General features: G+C 34.9%; 1 protein-coding gene across 1 annotated transcript in view; it reads left to right on the top strand.

The window, feature by feature from the left end:
• CNTN6 (contactin 6) overlaps nucleotides 1–26483 on the top strand; it is a 262943-nt gene that overhangs the window by 198405 nt on the left and 38055 nt on the right. Inside the window, exons 11-12 of the mRNA XM_025272271.3 lie at nucleotides 7691–7818; nucleotides 26281–26456. Coding sequence (XP_025128056.3) covers nucleotides 7691–7818; nucleotides 26281–26456 — 304 coding nt within the window. The remainder of the gene's footprint in view (nucleotides 1–7690; nucleotides 7819–26280; nucleotides 26457–26483) is intronic.

Below are 26483 nucleotides of genomic sequence, written 5' to 3'. Positions count from 1 at the left end.
ACTACCACACAATTGCACTCATCTCACATGCTAGTAAAGTAATGCTCAAAATTCTCCAAGCCAGGCTTCAACAGTACATGAATCATGAACTTCCAGATGTTCAAGCTGGTTTTAGAAAAGGCAGAGGAACCAGGGATCAAATTTCCAACATCTGCTGGATCATTGAAAAAGCAAGAGTTCCAGAAAAACATCTATTTCTCTTTTATTGACTATGCCAAAGCCTTTGACTGTGTAGATCACAATAAACTGTGGAAAATTCTTCAAGAGATGGGAATACCACACAACCTGACCTGCCTTCTGAGAAATCTGTATGCAGATCAAGAAGCAACAATTAGAACTGGACATGGAACAACAGACTAGTTCCAAAAAGGGAAAGCAGTACATCAAGGCTGCAATTGACACCCTGCTTATTTAAATTATATGCAGAGTACATCATGAGAAACACTGGGCTGCATGAAGCACAAGCTGGAATCAAGTTTGCCAGGAGAAATATCAATAACCACGGATATACAGATGACACCAGCCTTATGGCAGAAAGTGAAGAAGAACTAAAGAGCCCCTTGATGAGAGTGAAAGAGGAGACTGAAAAAGTTGGCTTAAGGCTCAACATTCAGAAAACTAAGATCATGGCATCTGGTCTTATCACTTGGTGATAAATAGATGGGGAAACAGTGGAAACAGTGATAGATTTTTTTTGGGGGGGCCTTCAAAATCAATGCAGATGGTTACTGCAGCCATGAAATTAAAAGTTTACACTTTGGAAGAAAAGCTATGACCAACCTAGACAGCATATTAAAAAGCAGAGACTACTTTGCCAACAAAGGTTTGTCTAGTCAAAGCTGTGTTTTTTGTAGTAGTCATGTATGGATGTGAGAGTTGGACTATAAAGAAAGCTGAGTGTCAAAGACTCAATCCTTTTGAACTGTGGTGTTGGAGAAGACTCTTGAGAGTTTCTTGAACTGCAAGAAGATCCAGCCAGTCCATCCTAAAGGAAATCAGTCCTGAATATTCATTGGAAGGACTGATGTTGAAGCTGAAACTCCAATATTTTGGCCACTTGATGGGAAGAGCTGACTCATTTGAAAAGACTCTTATGCTGGAATGATTGAAGGTGGGAGGAGAAGGGGAAGACAGAGGATGAGATGGTTGGATGGCATCACCGACTCAAGGACATGAGTTTGGGTAAACTCTGGGAGTTGGTGATGGACAGGGAGGCCTGGCATGCTGCGGTATGGGGTCGCAAAGAGTGGGATATGACTGAGTGACTGAACTGAACTGAGATTCAGTCATAAGCAGTTGACCCCCACTCCACGTTTGCTAAATAATACTGCTACTTATAACACCATTATTGCATAGGACAGTGTGAGAGAAGAAAACTAATCCTTAGTATTAGTATTGCCATCATCATTGCCTTATGTTTTTAGTTAAAACTCTCCCATGGTAAAGGATATCAAACTTGCTTTTACTATTTCAGAAAAGCTTAAAGTCCTGAGAAAATGTGCATATACGCACACACATTAAATATTCCATTACATTTGGGGAGTCAAATTGAAAACCTCCAATATTAAAGAGAATGTTATGTAAATACTATATATATATTTATGGACTGTGGTCCACCAGACTACTCTCCACTTGGAATTTTCCATACAAGAATACTGGATAGGGTGCCATTTTCATCTCCTGGGGATCTTTCCAACCCAGACCCAGAGATCAAACCTGTGTTCTTGCATCTCCTGCATTGGCAGGTAGGTTTTTTACCATTAGCCCCACCTAGGAAGCCTATGTATATGTACATGTGTATACCTGCTTCACTCTTACTTTTGTTTCCTAGGGAATCCGGAGTAAACTATGTAACTTTCTCTATCATACCCCTCCTCTTATTCACTACATTTCACAGTATTCTCACTGTCTCTCCAAATATTAAAGATTATCATATATGTGTGTGTGTGTGTACACTCAAATTTGTACTTTTAGAAACTATTAGGTTGGCCAGGGTGTATTTGGATTTTCCATAAGATGTTACAGAAAAACCTAAATAAAGATTTGGCCTCATTAGTAACTATACTTTGTAAACTTAAAGTGAAAGAACACTTGCTAAAACAAGTACTTCCTAGTCTAGAGAGACAGACATGGTTGGAATCTCTACTGCCTAGCAGGTACATTGATGTACCCCCTTCTTTCCATGCCTCCCTTTCCTGACTTGTAAAATGGGGATGATATGAATAGTGAGCACAGAGGTTTACTTAATGATTCAATAAGCTGACATTTTTAGGGCTTCCCAAGTAGCACTAGCGGTTAAAGAATCTGCCTGCCAGTGCAGGAGACTTAAGAGACATGTGTCCGATCCTTTGGTTGGGAAGAACCCCTGGAGGAGGAAATGGCAACCAGCTTCAGTATTCTTGCCTGAGAAATCCCATGGACAGAGGAGCCTAGTGGGCTACAGTCTGTGGGGTTGCAAAGACTTGGACATGACTGAGCACAGAAGGCATACACATGCTTAGTAGAGGACTTGTGCAGACACCATGCAGTAATAGTTGACAAGCTGTTTGTGTTTTGACCAATGAGTTTAGTTCTGCAAAATAATATCCTTGATATTGACATTATCTATTTTTTTAAATTTTATTTTATTTTTAAACTTTACATAATTGTATTAGTTTTGCCAAATATCAAAATGAATCCACCACAGGTATACATGTGTTCCCCATCCTGAACCCTCCTCCCCACTCCCTCCCCATTCCATCCCTCTGGGTGGTCCCAGTGCACCAGCCCCAAGCATCCAGTATCATGCATCGAACCTGGACTGGCAACTCGTTTCATACATGATATTTTACATGTATCTATTTTTCACATACCTATTGTAATATTTAATACAGTACCTGGAACACAATAGATGTTTAATGAATATTTGCTGAATAAATTTAGAAGCAAAACAATCTCTATAAATGCTCTATAAATTGCTACTAAATTTTTAGAAGCCTTACCATATTCCATGGTACTTTGATATTTTCATACATGCTTTTATAATCTATTATCTGTTAGCAATGTAATCTCAGCCTTAAGTTCTAATTTAAAAATATACATGAATTATATGTAATCAATCACTTCAATATCTTTTGCTTTCTTCTCTGTGGCTTATATTCTCTTTGATAATTATTTATGCAAATTTCCATTTTTACCACCAGAATGTTTTCCCAGTTTTTAGATAACCAAGCATATCCACCCTCATAGTTGTGTTTTGTTTTTAAATGCCAGAGAGGCTTATGTAAATAAAGATAGAATATTTTAATGTACTTTATTAATATGTTCTTTACAACCCTCCAGATAGCATTTTGAAGTATCTTTTAGAATAATCCAAAAGAAGGATAGAAAGCCAGCCTTTATCTTTATCAATGTTACCAAAACCATCAATTAAAATGTTCCAGTTAATTTTAACATGTGCATCCTTCTTTATCTGAAAATGTCAATTGTTCAGTTTGTTTAATACAGTTTGACATCAACTGGGTGTTTTTTCTTTTTTTTAATCGTTTATACTAAGCCATGTTTTGATATGTGACAGATGGGAAATTCTCACTTTTCTTTAATAGTTTTTTTTTAAATTATTCTGCCTAAATTTAAGGCTATGATTAGGTAGTTTGAGTCTCTCTACATTATTAAAGATTGAATTTTCTTCCTGTATTTTAAATCTCTTATTAATGAAAAAATTACCCGAAATACTCATACCACTTACTTATCACATTAAATTCTCAAATTATGGTAAATCTCTGGCTTTCTATATCCTAGTTAATTAGGGAGAATTACACTCTTAATTACATATTTTTTATAAATGACAAATTGGTTTGTTTACTAATTTGGTTTCATAAAACTAGTTTGGTTTCATAAAAACTAGTTTGGTTTCCTAAAATGTTTCTATAAAACATTTAAATCTAAGGCTTTGTATTCTTTTGTACATTTTTGCATATTGTGTGTGTGTGTTAGTCTCAGTCGTGTCCGACTCATTGTGATCCCATGAACTATAGCCTGCAAGGCTCCTCTGTCCATGGAATTTTCCAGGCAAGAATACCGGAGTGGGTAGCCATTCTCTTCTCCAGAGGATCTTCCCTACCCAGGGATTGAACCCGTGTCTCCTGTATTGCAGACAGATTCTTTAAGATTTCAGCCACCAGGGAAGTCCTTTTTGCATACTGACCTTATGAAAACAAAATGGATTCTTCAGTTCAGCTTAGTCGCTCGGTCGTGTCCGACTCTTTGCGACCCCATGAACCACAGCACGCCAGGCCTCCCTGTCCATCACCAACTCTCAGAGTTTACCCAAACTCATGTCCATTGAGTCAGTGATGCCATCTTACCATCTCATCCTCTGTCATCCCCTTCTTTTCAGCCTTCAATCTGTCCCCACATCAGGGTCTTTTCAAATGAGTCAGCTCTTCGCATCAGGTGGCCAAAATATTGGAGTTTCAGCTTCAACATCAGTCCTTCCAATGAATACCCAGGACTGATCTCCTTTAGGATGGACTGGTTGGCTCTCCTTGCAGTCCAGGGGACTCTGAAGAGTCTTCTCCAACACCACAGTTCAAAAGCATCAATTCTTCGGTGCTCAACTTTCTTTATAGTCCAACTCTCACATCCATACATGACCACTGGAAAAACCACAGCCTTGACTAGACGGACCTTTGTTGGCAAAGTAATGTCTCTGCCCTTTAATATGCTGTCTAGGTTGGTCAAAACTTTCCTTCCAAGGAGTAAGTGTCATTTAATTTCATGGCTGCAATCACCATCTGCAGTGATTTTGGAGCCCCAAAAAATAAAGTCAGCCACTGTTTCCCCATCGATTTGCCATGAAGTGATGGGACCGGATGCCATGATCTTCGTTTTCTGAATGTTGAGCTTTAAGCCAACTTTTTCACTCTCCTCTTTCACTTTCATCAAGAGGCTCTTTAGTTCTTCTTCACTTTCTGCGATAAGGGTGGTGTCATCTGCATACCTGAGGTTATTGATATTTCTCCCAGGAATCTTGATTCCAGCTTGTGCTCCTTCCAGCCCAGTGTTTCTCATGATGTACTCTGCATATAAGTTAAATAAGCAGGGTGCCAATATACAGCCTTGACATACTCCTTTTCCTTTTGGAACCAGTCTGTTGTTCACGTCCAGTTCTAACTGTTGCTTCCTGACCTGCATACAGATTCTCAAGAGGCGGGTCAGGTGGTCTGGTATTCCCATCTCTTTCAGAATTCTCCAGTGTTTATTGAGATCCACACAGTCAAAGGCTTTGGCATAGTCAATAACACAGACTGAAATCTTACTTATAATGACTTGAACAATGTTCTCAAACGTTATTGTGCTTATAAATTACTGAAAATCATGTTAATATGTAAAGTTTGATTCAGTAGGTCTGGGATGAGACCACATTTTGAGGCATAAACACCTAAGATTATCTTAAGGGCATCTAATGATGGCTCAACAGATATTTCTTGAATGTCATATTCAACATGCACAATTATTTACTGCAAGTGAGGCAAAGCAATGATTTTTGAAAGAGCATGAGCACTCAGTTGCAATGTTCAATTCACTCTTTGACATTTATTAGCTGCTTAGATTTGGACAGATTTTAACTTTTCCTAGTCTTAGTATGCCTTCTTATTATCCCAAGCTTGAGAAATGTCTATTGATTTTCTAAGATTTCTAAATAAATAATCTGTTTCAATGATGACAATTTCAGTTCAATTTAACAAACTACTGAACATACACAATGAGTTAAAAAAATGGTATACTCAGGTAATAATAAACCACAGTTTATATGACTTTTCCTTTTCTGCAAGTTAAGTGAAACATTATACAACATACAAGCATTGACATTACTAGTTGGGAAGTTGTTGGCCTTTAGCTATCAGCAGGTATATATTTTTAACATTTAAAATTATTTTGGCAAAAATTTAATGTTTCTATGTTGCTTAAAATTCTTAGTTTTTCCTAAATTCTAGAGGTAAATGATGCACCCACATGTATCTCACATCGATTTCTTCTAATTGAATCAGATAAGGAATTGTTTGGGGCCAGACCCTTGCTACATACTGGAATATCTTTGTTACTGTTCATTAACAGTATGATTCAACTGCTAACATAAATTGGGATCAAGAATTCTAGACATTTCAGAAATTTAATATCAAATGTTTGCTAATGGGGAATACTCCAAGATAATGACTTAAAAACTTCTGATTATGTGTCATGGAACATTCTAAACCCAGAAGTGGATCCTTTCACTCACTTGGCAATAGAATATGGGACTATCACTAAATATAAACCAACATCAGAAGCTGGTTTGGTACAAATTGTAGTTGGCTAATATTCTCTGTGTTTCAAATTGGGTAAATAATTATATTAGCTACATTTCCTGTAATAAACATATTAGAAACAATGATATGTTTGCAATGAAACAAATATGGTTTTGCTATTTTTAATAGATGTGATATGCGTGCCACATTCCTTTCTTTCCTTTAAAACCACTGTCATTACAAATGAATTTTCACTATTTATTTTTATGCAATACTGACTACCTAGCTAGTGCTTTTACAGTTCTGTTTTGTTTTTTACAAACTTTCAACTTTTTATTTTGTATTTGGGCATAGCCAATTAACAATGTTGTGGTAATTTCAGGTGACACAAACTCCCCTCCCATTCAGGCTGGCATATAACAATGGGTAGAGTTTCATGTACTATACAATATGTCCTTCCTTGTTGGTTATCATAGTATGTCCTTCCTTGTTGGTTATCCATTTTGAATATAGCAGTCTGTGTTTTTAAAAGATCATATTAAATTTATAACACAAAATTGGGTACATGTTCTTTTGTTTCATTTTGTCTCCTTATTAAAACACTTGGTGATGATTTTGCCAAGAAACCAATCTTAGGGTTTCCCTTGATTACAACAATGTTCTGATGTTTGCTTTTGACTATTTCTGAGTTTCAGAGAAAATTTCATAGGAACCATTTTATGAAAGGCTGAAAGTTCTTCAATAGCTATCCCTCCATTGTGTACTATATGATTACATGTATTTTAGGAATATTTAATTCAGTCTGACTTTTTGAAGTCTTCATTCATTTTACTCCTTTCTCCTTTTGATGGACTAGGCCACATAACAAGATGGGCCTGAGGCCTTTAGCTATGGGACCATGTGGATAGTTCCTTTAGCTCACTAGCACAGGCAAATATCATCATGGTTGAGAACCTATTGTTTGGTAGCTGAAAGTCCTAAGTAAAAACCGGTTTATAAAGCCACAGAGTTAACAGTGTGAAAATCAGCTTGCATGTCTCTAACACCAACTTCAATTTTCAGCAGAGAGTTGACTTTTCAAAATGCACAGTGAATAGTTGCATTTGTTTTTGATCAAGCAAATGGGCATTGCAGCATCAAGTACTCATTTGATTTTTAATGTGCATTGGTATCACCAATGATAATTTAAGTGACAGCATAAATAATCATCAATACTGTGTCAGAATAAAAGCAACTGTCATTTTTTCTAATATGCAGATTCAGAGATTACTCACAATTAAAAGCAGAATAATAGGAAAGGGATATATTCATATTATCAAATACAGCCATGGTTTTAGAAATGCTTTAAAATGAAAGTAAGAGGTTAAAGCTTACCAGTTTTACAGAACCTTACTTATATTAATTATAAATTTTCTTTTTAGAGTGTTTCTCTTGGAGGACGGCAGCCTCAAAATATATAATGTTACCAGGTCGGATGCTGGATTATATACTTGCATAGCTACAAATCAGTTTGGTGTTGCAAAGAACACTGGAAGCCTCATCATAAAAGGTATTTTACTATCTTTGTTTGTGCTTGATGAACACTGGAGATACATTTGCATACCTGACCTCTATCACTGCCAACCCTGCATCATATTGCATATGTGCAATATTTGGTTTCACAGCTTATTTGAGTAGTACCCTTGTATTTATTAATAGCATGCTCACTTTGCCAGTGGAACAGAATGGTAGATGTGAATAGCTTGCCAGTTCAAAAGCTGTCCAGTGGGTAATAAGACAAAACTAAAACCTCCACTTAAAATATGCGGATTTCCACAAATGCCTCCATGAGAGGAATTTATGAATATTTTGATGATGTTAGTGAGGTTTCTTTCAGAAACTCTCAATTTGTGTAAAAATTTTACCTGGATGTAAGGCTGCCAAGCACATAGTCGATTCATTTGTTTCTATAACTCTGGGTGCTTAACTATAACTAGCAAAATGTAGACTTTCTTGCATTCGCCTTAATAAGCAATTTTTTACAAAGATAAAAAAATAAAATATTGGTGACATGTAAATCATTATTAGATTCCCATCACAGTAAACGGATATGTTCACCCAATTTCAGATGGTAAAAGTGCACACTCTATTCTTGAAACTTTTAAACTAGTATCAGTCCAAATGTATCTCCATATATCACCAGGGGACATAATTAGGATTAGACGCTTCTATTCTCCATCTCTGCTACTTTACTGAATCTCAGCTCATAAAACTAGTATGTTTAGGGGAAGCCAGGTCACTTTATCATTTCATTGCCTCCTGGATGATCAAAATGACTGTCTTGATAGAGGAGTCTGAGCAGCTTATTAAGCCCAAATGATTAAATTCAGCAATTGATGTTTTATCATTATTTCTATTAGAAATAAATAAGTTCAACAAAAAGTAGTTAGCTATTACCCACCAATTATCCTTTAAAATGTCTAAAGGAAAATAAACACCCACTTTTATCCCTAGAAGATATTTCTGCCAAGTTTATCTCAAGCCTATTATATTATGCCAACAATTGTCTGAAACACTCAGGGGAAATGTAAATGATAGAACTTGTGTAAAAATCCAACCAGTGTGGCATATTTTGAAAAACTTCACTTCTTTAATACTGTATTGTCATCAGGTTTTTAAGACTGATATGGACTTAATGTTTCAAGGAATGTGCTATAATTATATTTAATGATAGGGAATTTCCCCAGCAACTTTTTGGTAATACTCATGTACTAAAAAGCGTGAATGCTTTATGTTTGAAGAAATAACATGTCCATCAAGGGAATAAAAAGAGATTACCTTATTTCCAATTTAGATGCTATGGGTGGTATTCATTCACTACATTACAATAGAAGATTAATATATGCTGGAAAGACATGCAGTTACTTTTTCTAGGTATGGAGAAATCCAGTAGGAATTAAAACATGAAATATTAAAGGCAGAACACATCAGTAGTGAAAACGTAGTTTCTCAAAAGTTTTGGTGGACTACTGGTGATGGGTAAGCGGGACCAACGGTTTGCTGCTAAAATACAACAATGAGATCCTTTCACCCTAAAGACTATTGAAAAAAAAATTATAAATAGATTAAGCAACACAGATAGTTTTTCTTCCTCAATATTTTCTTTTGCCTTTGGCACCACAATGATTGTACATTACTAATCAATGGAAGAAAAATCAAGTGAGAAGACTCACATAAATATGAGAAACTCAGAAACATCTGCTTAGTTCTAAAGATAGCATGTGGATACTTCAGAAGTGAAACATAGCCATGGAGGTTCCTGATTCTTAGGACAGAAACAAGTTGATAGGTATTTTGGGATTTTCCATAAAACATACCATAATCCCCAGATACTCTAATCTCTGTGAGTAAGAAAATAATTAAATAAGATTTCTCAGTTAAAAAGCTGACATAGTTTTGCTTACTTCTAATGTCCTTTGCTGGAGACATTAAAACAAAATTATCTCAACCTGCATTCCTGCTCATCTTCATCTTTTCCACTTTTCCTTCTTCTGTAGCATATTTCATCTTCCTACAAATGATATGATTCACTTATTCACATGTATTTTCTCCTTATCTTTCCATTCTTCTAGAAAAGAAATGAAGAAGGCAAGGTTATCACAGCCCTGGGAACAACCCTGGGAACTGTATGTGTTCACTAAATATTTATTGATTGAGTGAAAGGATCTCACCTTATCCCCCTTGGTTCTCAGAGATAATTTCTATCCTGACTTCTCTGCTCTAAAATCTGAAAGTTTTCAATTTTTCAGGATTTATACTTGTTAGACTACTTCACAGTAGAGCACTTCAAAGGCATATAATAAACTTCTAAATGCTTTCACTTTTCCAATTTTAGTGTTTGTAGTTACATGATTTAAATGCACAGAGAACTCCACACTCTGCAAGGGGGGACAAATAGGAAGCTACATGAAAATCTAAAATACTTCATGGACAGAACTCACTGTTCTTGTATTTTCAGTACAATTCCAGATGATTTACATATGCAAAAGGGCTTATATCAATATGCATGAATATCATTATTTTCAGTCATTTATATCCCATGATGGGAAAGAATGTGTGTTTGTTATTTTTAGCCTTCATGAAATATCCACATCCCATTTCAAGGGGATTTGGAGATTTTTTGCTTCTTTGCCATTGATAGTAGCCATTAATGTAATAAAAATAAACACATATACATAACACATTTAAAAAAACTACATAAACACAAAATATAAAAGCATATTTAGAAACTTTGCTTTATTGCTGATCTGTAATGCATACACTGTGGGATTCTTATACAAAATAGTTTCAAGATAAGTCTATCATTGGCATTTCCTCTTAATGAGACTGCTATCTCTAATTCCCTTTCATGTAGGAATGTTGAAGGTATTACTGCCAAAAATTATTATTTTACAACCTATAGAGTTGAAGATGTAATCTGAGAAGGAAACGTAATAGTATGCATTGATTCAGTCATTTTCTTGACTATTAAGAGCAGCCATCTGGCTGTTTGTGATGACAATTTAATATTTCTCTCTGTGCTTGCATGTGTGTGTGTGTGTGTGTGTGCATGCCTGTATATGTGTATGTGTTTGTATTTTCCTGTCTATAGTGTTCATTTATTGTCATTACAGCATCAAATATAATTTTGTCTCTCAAATCAAGATCAGCTTACAGTGACCTTTCTGGTAATATGGTGGTAAAGAGCAAATGAGAAATTTCAGTAAAACTGATAAAACAATCATCTTTCTTTGAATTTACTTATCAGCCTCAGTCATGCAAGAAATGTTGTTGCTAGATAACATGTAAAAAGATAATAGTTACAAGAGTAAGATATTTTTCAGCTTAGTTTTTAGCTGATATGGCTTATCTGTGTTAAGAGGATTCTGAAGTTATCTGCACTGTATGTTGGAAATTTCTATTTCACTAATGCAGCAGGATAAAGCAATTTGCCATTCAAACATTGGAAGTGCAATTAGCACCAGCCTTGCCAGAGCCTCAGAAGATGCCCAGGGTAATTTGAGGACATGTTCCATGGGCACAAACAGGAAATTGAAAGGAAAGAGACTTTAAATGTCTTCGTTTTGAGGACTAGTAAAATTACAATGTGACATACACTAAGAGGTATATGAAAGTCACATAAAAGGGAAAATTATTTTATCTGGCATTTGGAAAATTATTAAAAAGCACAGAAACAGCAGGCTCTAGAAATGATCTTGTTTGCAGGCAACATTTGTTTTTGTTTCCCCACTGGAGAAGTTTTGGATGTTCAATTATAGGCCTCATTGCTTCAGCATTATTTTCAACTGAAATGTCGGAACTTGGAAAAGCATATCTAATGTGCAAATTAAGTTTATTGCTGCTCATTTAGTTGTTTATTCTTTGTGATAGAAGTCTTTATTATACCAGCATGGAGAGTGGCCTATCCATTTTCTCCAGCAGAAGAGGGTGTTCACTAATGTGATTTTACATTTACTAAGAGAAATACTAAGACAGGCAAATAATTGGAGGCTTTGTGGCTTTCCATGGCAGTTTAAAAGCTTTGAGGTGTTTAACTCAGCTGTATCTAGAAGCCCAGCTTTCCTGAGTAAACCAAAAATACAATTTCACAGAGGAGACAATACACAATGGAATATATCCACTATTTTGTAGGGGTTGAATTCTCGAGTACTGCTAATGTCTTTCCCCAAATGTTTAACTCTACATCCCAATTTTATGCAAAGAATGAATTAAAAGATTTAATATAAAGAAGACTTTGACTTAAAAATTTTTAATGGAAGTATTATTAAGGTGAAAAAATATATAGTGTCTAGATATGAAATTTTCATTCCCCCTCCAACATTGAAAATAATGCCGAGTGAGTTCTTGAGACCTTAATTTCTTCAAGAATAAAGGAGAAAAAAACCAAAAAGCATTCATGTAAGGAAACCCAGTAATGTCAATAACATTTCGGCCTTCATAACAATTTAGTTCATAGTCTTTTAAAAATCTAGCACATATCACTCCAGGTATGTTAAGCAGCTTTTTTTCTTTTAAATATATATTATACATTATAGGATGGACATTGTATATTAATTATAATTAATAAGTTTGCACATTTTTTGATTAGTCAAGAAAATTGTCACCAAACTTACTATTCATAAAATGCATAAAATTTTACATTGTTTTATTTACTCTTAGTAAAAATAGGGGATGTATAGCTTGTGGTTTGTGCCAATTAAAGAGGTCAAATAGATGAGCATATACCACTTCTTAAAGTGGTGAAAAGCAGAGACTTTGAAATTAGATTTATTAGTTCAATTAAGAACTAGCATGAGATCCTAAAGAGTTTGTTTTTGCTGTTATTAATGTTGTATTATTTATTATCATCATTAATATTTTTTATCAAGTACATACTCTGCTCCAGGCATTGTCACAGGTCCTTGATGTATGTCATCTCACTGAACCCTCAGAACAACCCTTTGAAGCAAGTGATCATTAGAGATTGAGGTATAGAGGGCTAAAATTACTTGACAAGGTCCTTGTGTTATTGATATTAAGTGGCAGAACTCTTTTTATCCTTCTTTTTTACATTCCAGTAAAGTTATGTAATAATAATTACATGAGATAATTTCACATGGCATTGTTTAAAGTTTAGAAAAAGATATAGTAATTTGCAGATATTAGAACTTCTCTCTAAATACTTCATTTTAATTAATTAAATATAGTTCAATATTTGATAACTTTACATATGTAAAGAAAGTCTTAAGTGTACATTTGCTGAATTTTGGCAAATGCATACACCCCTGCAACCCCAAAGTCTACCAAAATACATTATCAGCTTGCCTGGTGGCTCAGACAGTAGAGAATCTGCCTGCAATACTGGAGACCTGGATTCAGTCTCTGGGTTGGGAAGATCCCCTGGAGAAAGGAATGGCAACCCACCTCAGTATTTTGCCTGCAGAATTCCATGGACAGAGGAGCCTGGCAGGCTACAGCCCATGGGGTCGCAAAGAGTAGAACACAGCTGAATTACTAACACTTTCACTTTCATATATTGTTCCCTCATGTCCCTCCTTGGCCCCACCCTAATCCTAGAAGCAACAACTGTCATGATTTTTTTCTGCCATACATGCCATACAAATGCAATCATACAGTACACACTCACTCTTTGGTATCTGACTTCCCTCACTTGACTTAAACCACTAGCCATTTACCTTCTCTTTATTAAAAATGAGCAAAACTAAGCAAAACTTTACCAACAGTGGGTTTAGTCTGTGCAGTAAAAAAAAAAAAAAAATCTTGAATTTTAAATAACTTTGCCTCCATTTTCCCTCTCAAATTTATTCACACTGTGCCCGAAGTATTTGGTTAACAATCGGAAGTTCAGTCTTTTTTTTCAATGATTCCATTCTGAGGCTAAAGTAGTGAATAGACTTCTTTGTTCCTTGGATATTCTATTTCTAAACTAGTACAGTGGTCATTCAAGCTCTAGTGCCTTTTTTTTTTTAAGGAAAAATGTGTGGCACTACAACATTAAAAAAAATAAAACGAAACACCCAGATGCAAGCTTTTCAGTCTATGGATCCTGAATACTCGAAGAAAGAGTTATTAGCAAATTCATTCAAGTCAAGAAAAGGAATAGGGTAGGAAAGGGGTAAGGGAGTGAAGAGGGGAAAAATAATCAATGGAATTAATTGACTCTAATTTTCCTCTTCTGGATTTTATTTTCTTACTTCATCTTCCCTAAATCTAACATAGGGTTTCCCAGGTGGCACTAGTGGTAAAGAACCTGCCTGCCAGTACAAGAGACAGAGATTCAACCCCGGGAAGGTGCCCTGGAGGAGGGCATGGCAACCTCCTCCAGTATTCTTGCCTGGAGAATCCCATGGACAGAGGAGCCTGGTGGGCTATGGTCTATAAAGTCACAGAGTTGGACACAACTGAAGCGACTTAGCATGCACGCATGCAAACCTAACATAAACATTCAGAAGGCAACATTTTCTATTAGGTCCTATAGCCAGGCAAAATTAAAATTTTCTAATTTCATCTCTCATAAATCTACAGAACACTTCAACCTGGTTTTTTACTACAATCCAGAATACAGTTACAGTTGGAGGACTGAGTGAACATTATCTATTTATAGGAAATATAAATATGATCCCATAAATAGTCATTGCCTATTATGCATTAACCGCTTTGAAAGTGAGTTGTTGGCATATTTAATTCATTAAGCAGAATCCACGGTGCATGCTCTTTTCAAACAGATGTAAGGCCCTGTTTTGATTACTTGTTAATACAGAAGATCTGTGTTTACATTTTATATTACTTTTATATTACTTGCTAGGGAATTTTTCAGTGTTACCTTGCATGATACTTAGACCTGTTTTTTCATTTAGACAACTTAAATTTAAGACAATTACTTTCTCCAGACGGTTCTTCATTTGTTTCTTTTACTCAGGGGTTCAGGGTAGTCTTTTAACATTTGCTCCAAATCATTTAAATATTGAAGTGGAAGATAAAGGGGTAATGGTAACTGCAGGGAAACTATAATATATTGACCATGGTTACTTTGTGCATTGGAATTAAATTATACTCTGCTTGTGGTAGAATACAATATAAATATGAAATGCTGCAAATAGATTTTAATCTGAAAAACACATGTCTGAGCAGATCATTTTGCATTGGCTAAGAGGATATAAAGCAACCAAACCTACTGCAAGTATTGGTACAAAGAGGAAAAGTATATTAAATAAAGATTAAAAACTCCTCCATTTCTGTCTTGCTAGAGGTAGGGAATTAGACTCCATCACACTGATTTCCTTGTTTGTTAGTTTTCTCTGTAGGGTTTATTTCAGAGTATTAGCTTTCATTTCCCTGTGTTTGCTTTCCCTAAAGTTAGTAATTTTCTTGTTTGTTTGCTTAGTTTTCTATGGACCTCACAACAATTCATTCCTCAATCCTATCTCTACTCTCTTACTTTGATATTGATCTGCCTTTCTGTCTGTCGGGGAGCCTGGTTGCCTAAGCACCATGCCTTTCTCTTGACACACTTCCTCGTTTGAATAGACTGCATCTTCCAATGGATTTTTGAGAAAGAAATCAATAAAAATGTATTTTTTTTAGATCTTTCATTTTTGAAAAGGTCTTTACACTAAGCTTATATTTGATTGATGCTATAATTGGAAACAGAATCCTGGATTGGAAATCATGATTTTTCATAAATTTGGAAATCTTGCTCTGCTCTAAAAGCTGAAACCATTTTGATTTCTGACCTGTTGTTTGTGACATCTTTTCTCACTCTCTCTGTCTAGAAGTCCTTTTTTTCCAAGTGTCCCACAATTACATGATGATTGGTGTAAATCTATTTTCAGCCTTTTTTATAGGGCAATTGGTGCACTTTGTCATCCTGGAAGCTCATAGCTCTTTGGGCCCGGGATATTTTTCTGAGTAATAATTTACTCCATTTCTTTTTCTGAAATGCCCATTTATAATAGATTTCCTAGACTGTCATTCAAGTTTATGAGTATATGTATGCATGTGTGTATGTATCTACTCATCTACGTGTAGAATTTATTGTATTTTAATATATATATATATATATATATTTAGATAGGCGTGCTGCAATTCATGGGGTTGCAAAGAGTCAGACATGACTGAGCGACTGAACTGAGAAACTGAGTCTATCTACATGTTTATATGTTTTATATATACATATTATATATAATGTTTCTATATCCTCACATCCATTTTAGAGCTGTTTTTGCTCTACCTTCTAGGATATTTTCTCAACTTTACCTTCCAGATTTTCTTTTGTATTTTTGCTTTTTTAAAAAAATTTTTCTAAGTGTCTTTTTATTTTCTGTCTATTCTTTTAAATAATATCTTGGTCTTTTCTTCCTTTCCTCTGGAAGTATTGCTTGTACTTTTTTCTCTTTTCTAGTTTGTTTTTTCTGAAAGGTCTCTCTTTTCCCAAACACTTTGTTTTCTCTTTGTTTTACGTCCTATCCTTTATTAAGAGGTGTTTGAAGATACATCATGGAACTGTTGTCTGTTCATATTTAGATCACTAAAAATCTTACAGAAAGCTCTAATCAAGAGTGGGAATTTTGAACGATTTAACTTCATGTTTAGATGATCTGGACAGGGAGGCCTGGCGTGCTGCGATTCATGGGGTCACAAAGAGTCGGACACGACTGAGTGACTGAACTGAACTGAACTGAACTGAAGAAAAATATTGGAGTATCTTCTCTTTAGGCTTATCAGATTCCTAGGACAACTGTCCCTCACTTCCCTCCCAGGTTTCCTGTCTGGAGAGCAAAGGCCAAGCAGACAGCACTCTCCGAGCTGAATAGGGTTACAACACACAAATCTCAGCTCTCACTGTGCACATATTTCCTTAATTCCCTTATTTTCAGTAGGATTTTCCTGACCCTCAACTGGGCTTGGTGATAGGCAGTTCAAAGACCCTCTGTTTTATATTTTCTCAGCAAAGTAATTTACTGGTCTTCTTAGATGAGAAACTACTCTAGAGACCAAATAACATCCTATTCATAAATCACAAATGAATGAATACATAAAGACATGCTAAATAAGTTTTCCCCTCTGTCTTCCCACTGCCAGCCTGTGACTGACCTTTATAGTAAGTCAATTATAAATCATTCAACTTCATTACAGTTTCTCAAATTTTGTCTCCACTCTTGATTCCAAAAGGAGCAGAGGGGAGAAATAAAATGAGGGATGGAGAATTTGAAGAAATATTTGCCAGAGATTAAAAAAAAAAAAAACAAACAAACTTTAAATGACAGCAGTCATCTATTCAGGAAATCATATGAGCCTCACTAGGATAAACACAAAGGAAAAGTTAAATAAGCACATAGTAGTGAAACCAGAGGCGAGGAAAAAAATCATTCCAATTAAAAAAACAAACAAACAAACAACTAGCAAAGACATTGACAGTTATCATAACAAGAGAATTAAAGGACTCAAGAAGATAGTAGAAAGACCTTTCTAACCGTCTTTCAGATGATACAGTAAAATTCTATTCCAAGTACAGATATCCTCTTTAACGAAGACAAAACAGAGATGCCTTCACACAAACAAAATCTCAGAAAATTCATCACTAAAATCTTCAGAAAAGAACATAACTGGAAGAAGAAATTAAAAGCAATGGGAAGAGTTAATATGTTCATATAAGACTAACAGAGATTCTGAGGAATTAGAAAGAGGATCCAAATTTAAAGTTTTAATTTCTAGTCTTCACAAGTTAACTAATAAGAGAAAATACCAGAGAATTTCATCACCTGTTTTAAGTGCTATTTATATGCTAGTTTCCTTTATATTGGTATCTTAGCAACATTTTCAATAATGTCATAGACAAGTAAAGGCAGGATCACATGTTTACAGAGGGAGAAAGATTTGGTGATTTTCTTAAGATATGTCAGTGTTTTGAGAGAAGTTGATAATTTCAGAACTTCCTGAGCCATTATTGTTCTGAACAATGTCATTGAAAGACTATTACTCACAGACGGAGATTTTCACTGAGTTAAAACTACAAAGGAAACAAATAAATACTGACCCAAAGTAATATTTATTAGATGCTCAAAAGACCAATATATGATGGATGGCCATCCCTGGCTTGTAAAAATATACCTGAGGATCATGATATATAATAGTATGTTTTGCCATTCATATAGGAACAAGCCACACTTATATTTAAAGAAATCATACTAAAAAATTCTGAGATACTTTGATGATAGTTTTCACGTCTCCTGAGGTGCTCTTAACTAAAGATGTGTTCTGGAAATATCACTGTCTATTTTGACAATGTGAATTTGAGTAAAGTTCATCAAAAGCATTATGGATTTTATTAAGTCTTTTTTTACACCTCTTAGGGTAGGATTGTTATATCCTGCTATTTTCATATGATACAAATCTCATTGAAATAGATTGAAAAGAGTAAATATTAAAATTCTGTTATTTTATGAACTCTTCACTAACTCATGCCATTCATATTTAAAATAACCTTCAAAAAATGGTCAGTCATCACTCTAAAAGCTGAATGGAAAAGTTGCCTCCCTATTCTGTATGTAAATATTCATTATCCCCATCATTTTCTTTCTTTCTTTTATTGTTACTGAAAATTAGAAACATGCAAAACAGTAAAGAAGGTAGTATAAGGAACACCGTGTACAAATCAATCAGGGTTGGTCATTATCAACTCATATCCAACTTTGTTTCACCTATACCCTCACCTACTTTCCCCAAATCCACCCAAAGATCTCAAGGCAAATCATAAACACTATAATTCCATTTATGAATATTGCAGAATGTATTTTACATGATAAGAGGATCTTTTTAGCATAACAATAAACCAATTTTCTCATCTTAAATATTAACAATTACTCCAAAATTTTTCAGAGTTAAATTTTACATGATTTTCTCATAAATATATATTTATATATGCATAATGAATGCTAAATACACATACATATACATGTATACATATACATGTATATGTGTGTGTATTTTAACTCTCTTTAACCATGAAAGTCATATTTCCAAACTTTATTTCTTAGAATTCTTTATATTTCAAGATATATTAAGAGGTGTTGCATGAATTAAAAATGTTCCATATCTAGTAAGTGCAGGAAATCTAGAATTAAATAAATTTTTAAAAGATTCTTTAATGCAGGAATATTCAGAGCTTTTAATATGCTAAAATGTGCTACGGAACTCTAAAAGCAAACAAAGTCAGAATGGCTGCGATCCAAAAGTCTACAAGCAATAAATGCTGGAGAGGGTGCGGAGAAAAAAGAGCCCTCTTACACTGTTGGTGGGAATGCAAACTAGTACAGCCACTATGGAGAATAGTGTGGAGATTCCTTAAAAAACTGAAAATAGAACTGCCTTATGATCCAGCAATCCCACTGCTGGGCATACACACTGAGGAAACCAGAAGGGAAAGAGACACGTGTACCCCAGTGTTCATCACAGCACTGTTTATAATAGCCAGGACATGGAAGCAACCTAGATGTCCATCAGCAGACGAATGGATAAGAAAGCTGTGGTACATATACACAATGGAGTACTACTCAGCCATTAAAAAGAACACATTTAAATCAGTTCTAATGAGGTGGATGAAACTGGAGCCTATTATACAGAGTGAAGTAAGCCAGAAAGAAAAACACCAATACAGTATACTCATGCATATATATGGAATTTAGAAAGATGGTAACAATAACCCTGTGTACGAGATAGCAAAAGAGACACTGATGTATAGAACAGTCTTATGGACTCTATGGGAGAGGGAGAGGGTGGGAAGATTTGGGAGAATGGCATTGAAACATGTGTAATATCATGTATGAAATGAGTTGCCAGTCCAGGTTCAATGCACGATACTGGATGCTTGGGGCTGGTGCACTGGGACCACCCAGAGGGATGGTGTGGGGAGGGAGGAGGGAGGAGGGTTCAGGATGGGGAACACATGTATACCTGTGGCGGATTCATTTTGATGTTTGGCAAAACTAATACAGTGCTTCAGGTTTAAAAATAAAATAAAAAAAAATATAAAAAAAATAAAAGCAAACAAAGTACACAGAATTAATTATAGTTGAATAGCCTGAGAAGTTCATCTTGGTTTATTTTTGAAGCATCACTAATTAGTAACATTTTATTGGATATGACTTTTTTCTCCTGAAACCAAAGCATTGGTGACTTTATGACAATATAGTTTACATAGCTTGGACTTTCCTAAAATAGAAAATTCAGGTTCAGTTTTCAAAACCTAAGGCAATATTTCTCAAAGCATGGACCTGGACTGACCACATCAAAATTAACTGAAGAAGCAACCTGTTAAAAATCCATTTCTAGATCCTCCCTGCAACCCTGCTGAATCAGTAATTCTTGTGGAAGCAGAGAAATTTACATTTTGAACACAGTCTCCAGGAAATTCATGCTAAATTTTTAAACTACTAGAGCAGAATTTCTATAAATACTTAAGGAATAGGTAGGAAAAATATAATTATGTGAAATGAAAAGGAATTACTATCCCCCTATTTTGTTTCAGAAAAAGAGCCTTAAAGAATTTCAAAGTTTTACAAATGATAGAGTCTAGCACAGTTGACATCCTTCCTTTTTAATTCATTATAATTCAGGCCCTAATTATCTTACTTTTCCACAAATACCAAGAAGTATTTCAGTGTTAATAATGAGCTTCATCTTACTGCACCTACTGTACCAGAATGTATGCAGTCCCAGGAAAAGAGTACACTAGAAGTGTATATGTAAATCCCTCCACTCCACCAGATGATCTGAATAGCTTTTTTTTTTTTTTTTCCTCCAATGTTAGTTTCTTAAGAAGTTAAAGTGTATGCAAAGGAGGAGTCTGAACTTGTTAATGAACTAAAGCTACTCCTTGTTCTTTCCCTAAAATAGCATAAAAATTGTATGTTTCTTCTGCTCGAGAACCATTCTTCCATTCTCTGCAAGTGTGACTTTGTCTCTGCGGGAACTGAACTTCTAGTTCAGAGATAGAACTGTGGCGGTTGCAGAAGGGAGCTCTTTAGATAGCAATTAGCAGTCTTGTGGGTGTTGGAGACCCACCTACACAGGATTAGAGCAGGTCCGCATGTGGTGTGAGGACAGAATACAGTAGTTATAAGCGTTCTTGTCCTCACCCCCACAGGAGGGTACTCACAGGGAAATTGTGCTCAGATAATCATGCATTCCCTGTTTTGGATAACAAGTCTGCCTACATAGAAGCTTCTTCTTTTAAATATAATCCACTTTTTTTTTCACCCTACAGAAACTGGTATGTCTCTATGCCATTTATTCCCTCTGCTTTGTACTTCCAAGGCTTCTCATTTTATCAGCAATTTTTTAACAGGTCATCCAGGGCTGGTTTCAGCCTTGTGCAGCCCAGTCACACAGGATCCCATGCTGAGTTTTGCCTCATGTTTGGTCTAACGCTCTATTGTCACTATCTTGAAATCCTTGATCACTTTGTTTCTGAACTTGCACTTTGTAAGTGAAAAATCTACAGGGACAGTGGAGTATGCACTTGAGCAGAGGAGATATGCTGGGTAGAAGCACAAACAAGTTTTTACGGCTCAGCAGCAGCTACTTGTGCACAAACGGGTTCAGGTGTGTGCACCATGCAGTCAACATTCTTGCACAACAGGTGGTATCGTGTATACCCATGTGCTTCATGGGAGTGAGTGCTGAGAGCTGAGGCCCAGAGGAGGGTGGCACATCAGGACCTGGGGCCAAATTGATAAAGGTGATGATGGCAGCAGCTGTGGAAAAATCAGAGGATGACAGCAGGGGCTTCAGGGGAGCAAGAGAATGAGAAAGTAGTCAATGTCAAGATCCACGGTGAGAGGTCAGCTGCCCCATCTATCCTTAGAGGATGTCAAATGTCATTTGTACAAATATTAACTCTTCAGTCCGAGCACCAGGACAGGATCCGTCAGGGCCAAGCTAGTAAATTTTGTCAGTAAAGTATTATGAAACAAAAGCCTACATATGGACATTGCAATAAAGCATATCATAGTTGCATGAATTTTTCAAAGTTTAGCATACATGATTTTGAAAATGTGTGCAACACTAGAAAGCTAATATCCAGAGGCTTAGAAATGGATATTCAAATTAAATATTAATTTACCCAATGGGAAAAATACTACTTTTATACTAAGTTTCAGGTAAACCAATTATTAATGCGTGTTTCTTCATAATTGAAGATACAGCAGTAGAATGCCTAAACATTTTGGATTATACACAAACCACTAAGCCACTTTCAGTTTCTTGTGAAACCTTCCCAAGTTACAGGATGTGTCCAAAGAATATAAGTTTCACTGTTTAGATTAACATCTAAAATTAAATCCAGACTTAAGCAGAATGGATTTGTATGAAGAGTTAAATCTTTTTAGAGAAAAATTGTTCCTTGAGAATCATTATCTTTAGATATTCTAAGATTCAACATTTCAAAATAATTCATTGGAAGTTTATTCCAATATCACACCTATAAAATACTCTCAAGAGTTCTATAACAAGTGCATCAACATAAACACGACTGCAAATTTTAAAAGAAAAATTTCAGAAAGCATTTGTTATTTTATATTTGCCATGAGCAATTGATGTCAATCACTTAAAATAAAATTACTAAAAATGTAAATTCTGATGACCTAATAAATAGATTTACAGAAAAGCAAGAAAACTCTCATGATCAATCAGGATTTAACTTTATTAATAAAGTATTATTATTTAATGAATTATATAAAATTGAACTAAAAATATATTTTTTGCAATTTGTATGCTTATGTTGTTACTCATGTATCACTATTACTCTGTTACATTTTATAGGTAATACATATATTATTTTTAAATCAAAGTTCTCCATATTTAGCAAAGTGCTTTTTCCCTATTTAAAAAAAAATCCACATATTATGTAGCTGTCCCTAAGAACATCTAAAGCTTACATTTTGAGTCTATCATAATTTTCATTTCACTCCTTGTTCACTCTCCAACACTGCTTTCTAGCAAAATGGCTGCCTTGTATTCACATGCTATATTTTTTCTTTACACAGACTTTTTGTAAATGCTCCTGCCTGCATGGTGAATAAAGTTACTTCTTCCGGCCAATTATGTTTACTTAGCTAGCTCCTATTTGCCTTCTTTGTATGTGTGCTCAGTCATGTCCAATCCTTTGTTATCCCAAGAAAACTGCAGTGCGTTGTCATTTCCTACTTCAGATCTTCCTCACACTAAGATTGACTCTTGAGCCTCCTGCATTGGCAAGCAGATTCTTTACCACTGCACTACCTAGAAATCCATTTGCCTTTTACTGTCAACTAAAACAACTCTTTCTTAAAAAAATGATCCTTCAGCATTCACTATTTTAATAGAATTATTTATTTCTAATATATGGCACTTATCACAGTTACAGGGCTTTCCTGATGGTTCAGATAGTAAAGAATCTGTCTGCAATGCAGGAGACCCCACTTCAATCCCTGGGTTAGGAAAGTCCCCTTGAAAAGGGAATGGTTACCCACACCAGTATTCTTGCCTGGAAAATCCCATGGAGAGAGGAGCCTGGTAGGCTACAGTCCATAGGGTCACAAGGAGTTGGACTCAACTCTGAATAACTAACATTCTCACTTTTCATCATAGTTATACCTACGTATTTCTGAGTATGAGTTGTTTAATATCAGTTGTTTAATATTAGCTTGTTGCTTTAGATATAAACCTCTAAGGCACACATTGCATCATATTTATTTGGTGCTTTTATTCCTTCTCTTTTCATTGTTGTTGTTGTTCAGTCACTCAGTCGTGCCCAGCTCTTTGCAACCCCATGGACTGTAGCACACCGGCTTCCCTGTCCTTCACCGTCTCCTGGAGGTTGCTCAAACTCATGTCCATTGAGCTGGTGATGCCATACAACTGTCTTATCCTCTGTCGTCCCCTTCTCCTGCCTTCTATCTTTCCCAGCATCAGGGTCTTTTCTAATAAGCCATGTCTTCACATCAGGTGGCCAAAGTATTGGAGCTTCAGCTTCAGCATCAGTCCTTCCAATGAATATTCAGGGCTGATTTTCTTTAGGATTGACTGGTTTGATCTTCTTGCAGACCAAGGGACTCTCAAGAGTCTTCTCCAAAATCACAATTCAAAAGCAGCAATTCTTCAGTGCTCAGCCTTCTTTATGGTCCAACTCTCACATACACACATGACTACTGGAAAAGAGTATTTGACTCTATGGATCATTGTTGGCAAAGTAATTTCTCTGCTTTTTATTACGCTATCTAGGTTTGTCATAACTTTTCTTCCAAGAAGCAAGTGTCTTTAATTTCATGGCTCTGGTCACCATCCACAGTGATTTTGGTGCCCAAGAAAATAGTTTGTCTCTGTTTCCATTGTTTCCCCATCTATTTGACATGAAGTGATGAGAACAGATGCCATGATCTTAGTTTTTTTAATGTTTCATTTTATTTCCTTTACTTAGCAGACAGCTGTAATTTGGTGGTTGCTCAATAAATATTACTTAATAAGTGAATTAATTAGTGAAAATATGTGAACATTGTAATAAATTATTTCTTATTCATGGAGTTTTAGTCATCATTAATATACTTCTGGTGAGCTATGTATATAGGGAATGATTTGTCTAATTGTGTCACTTTGTAGTGCCATAATTAGAAGGAGAGGCTTTCATTTTTAATGTTTGAAAATCATTTTTAATTGCATGATCTAAAACTTTAAATCAGAGCAGTTCTATTCTACCAGCACATTGAATTATCCACCTCATCCTCCTATGAGTGTAAATAAGATGTTAGTGAAATATTTTTTTAAAGATACTACAAGAAGGAAAATATTCCCTAGTTCTAAAAAGTACTATTGAAACCGTGATATTGTTTATCTTTTCTTTGTGGGAGACCCGTGAAGAAGGCTTGGGATTAAGAATGGATTTAGCCCTAAAAATCATTCTAGAAATGTTTCCCCAGAAATAGAGTAAAAAGTGCATGCATCTAACATAATAAGAGAAAGAGTATCTTTAATATATAAAAATAAGAAGATGCATCTGATGTAGACTGGGTTAAATTTTCCTCCATCATATTCAGAAATATAATATGTGTTTTTATTTTTCCATGATGCTTTTATTTATGTGTACCTTAAAGCCTATGATTATTTCTTCCTGTTTTTTTATTGTTAAGAAAACAGTCACCACTTTTAAAATATTAGAACAATACTTAAACATTCTATTGATAAAATACAGTGGCAAACTCATCATATGAACATACACATTCAACTTCAGTGCTACTTTGATTTCTTGAGCAATACAGAAAAGCCAGAATGAAAGGAAAGATTTTAGCCTACCTCCTACAAGGTTAAATTTTATCTTATGAGTGATCTTTAGAGAAAGAGATTTTCCAAGGTCCTAATTTCATTTTGCTTTAAAACTGTTTTGAAACTTCATGTACAATATTTTTAAAATATAATTTGCCAAAATTCCTAAATCTTAAATATTAATCCCTTAGAATATATTTTACTTTGGTAAGATAGTGCATATCTACATGTAAATGTGTGTCCAAGTTCTTTTTTTTTTTCTTTATGGTTATTTAGTTGCCATTTTGATAAATTCTTAGTGCTCTATAAGCATAACTATGTAGTTTGATATAAAATGTGTAAAAAATGATATCACTATGAGTCTATTTTAACCACAGAAATATAGGATTCCTGAGTCCAACTGGATATTTGTTTGTGTCCTTTCAAATTGTCCTTTGAAACTGGTCAATGACATGATAGAACTTGTAGAGCAAGGATTGATATTGTGACGCATCAGGATGGGGAACACATGTATACCTGTGGCGGATTCATTTTGATATTTGGCAAAACTAATACAATTATGTAAAGTTTAAAAATAAAATAAAAAAAATTAAAAAATCTGGATGAAAAATAAAAAAGTTACCTCTGTCCTATTCATGTTGCACTTTAATCTAAAATAGAAAATTTTTTTATCACAACTATGTCAGAAATAGAATAAATATGTAGTATTCACATTGGCAAATATAAACTTATGATTATAAATTTTAATACAATATAAACTATTGTAATTATGAACTTAGGAACACAATTTGTTTCTAGTATATGAAATTAACCAAATAATTAGAGTTTTAACCATTTTGTGGGTTTTGCCTGGAATTTCAGAATAAAATAATAATAAAAATGGTGTGGTACACTCTCTATGTAGTGAATGTTGTCTTTTGAGGTCCCTGGTTTCTACTTATTTTAATATTAAGTATAAATGAGAATGTGTCTTGAATTTTCTTACAAGTAATAGGTTATATTTAATAATGTAGAAATATTTTAAAAGTGGGAATATAATTTTTCTTATTGAGTATAGTAGAGCTTCATGTTGGACTTATATAATTTCAAACAATAGCAAAACGATTCAAAATATGTATTTTATAGCCATATGCTAGCATTTTATAAGGTTTTAAAACAATAATTTTTTTCTCAACAGAGAGGACTGTTATTACCGTTCCACCTTCCAAAATGGATGTTACAGTTGGCGAGAGTATAGTCCTACCCTGCCAGGTGTCCCATGACCCCTCCATTGAAGTTGTATTTGTATGGTCTTTCAATGGAGATGTCATTGACTTTAAAAAAGGAGTGGCTCATTTTGAGAGGATTGGAGGAGTAAGTTGCTGAAATTTTTAAGTGCTT

This window comes from Bubalus bubalis, chromosome 21, assembly GCF_019923935.1.
Source record: "Bubalus bubalis isolate 160015118507 breed Murrah chromosome 21, NDDB_SH_1, whole genome shotgun sequence".
Taxonomy (NCBI): domain Eukaryota; kingdom Metazoa; phylum Chordata; class Mammalia; order Artiodactyla; family Bovidae; genus Bubalus; species Bubalus bubalis.
This window is presented reverse-complemented; position numbering and strand designations above follow the sequence as displayed.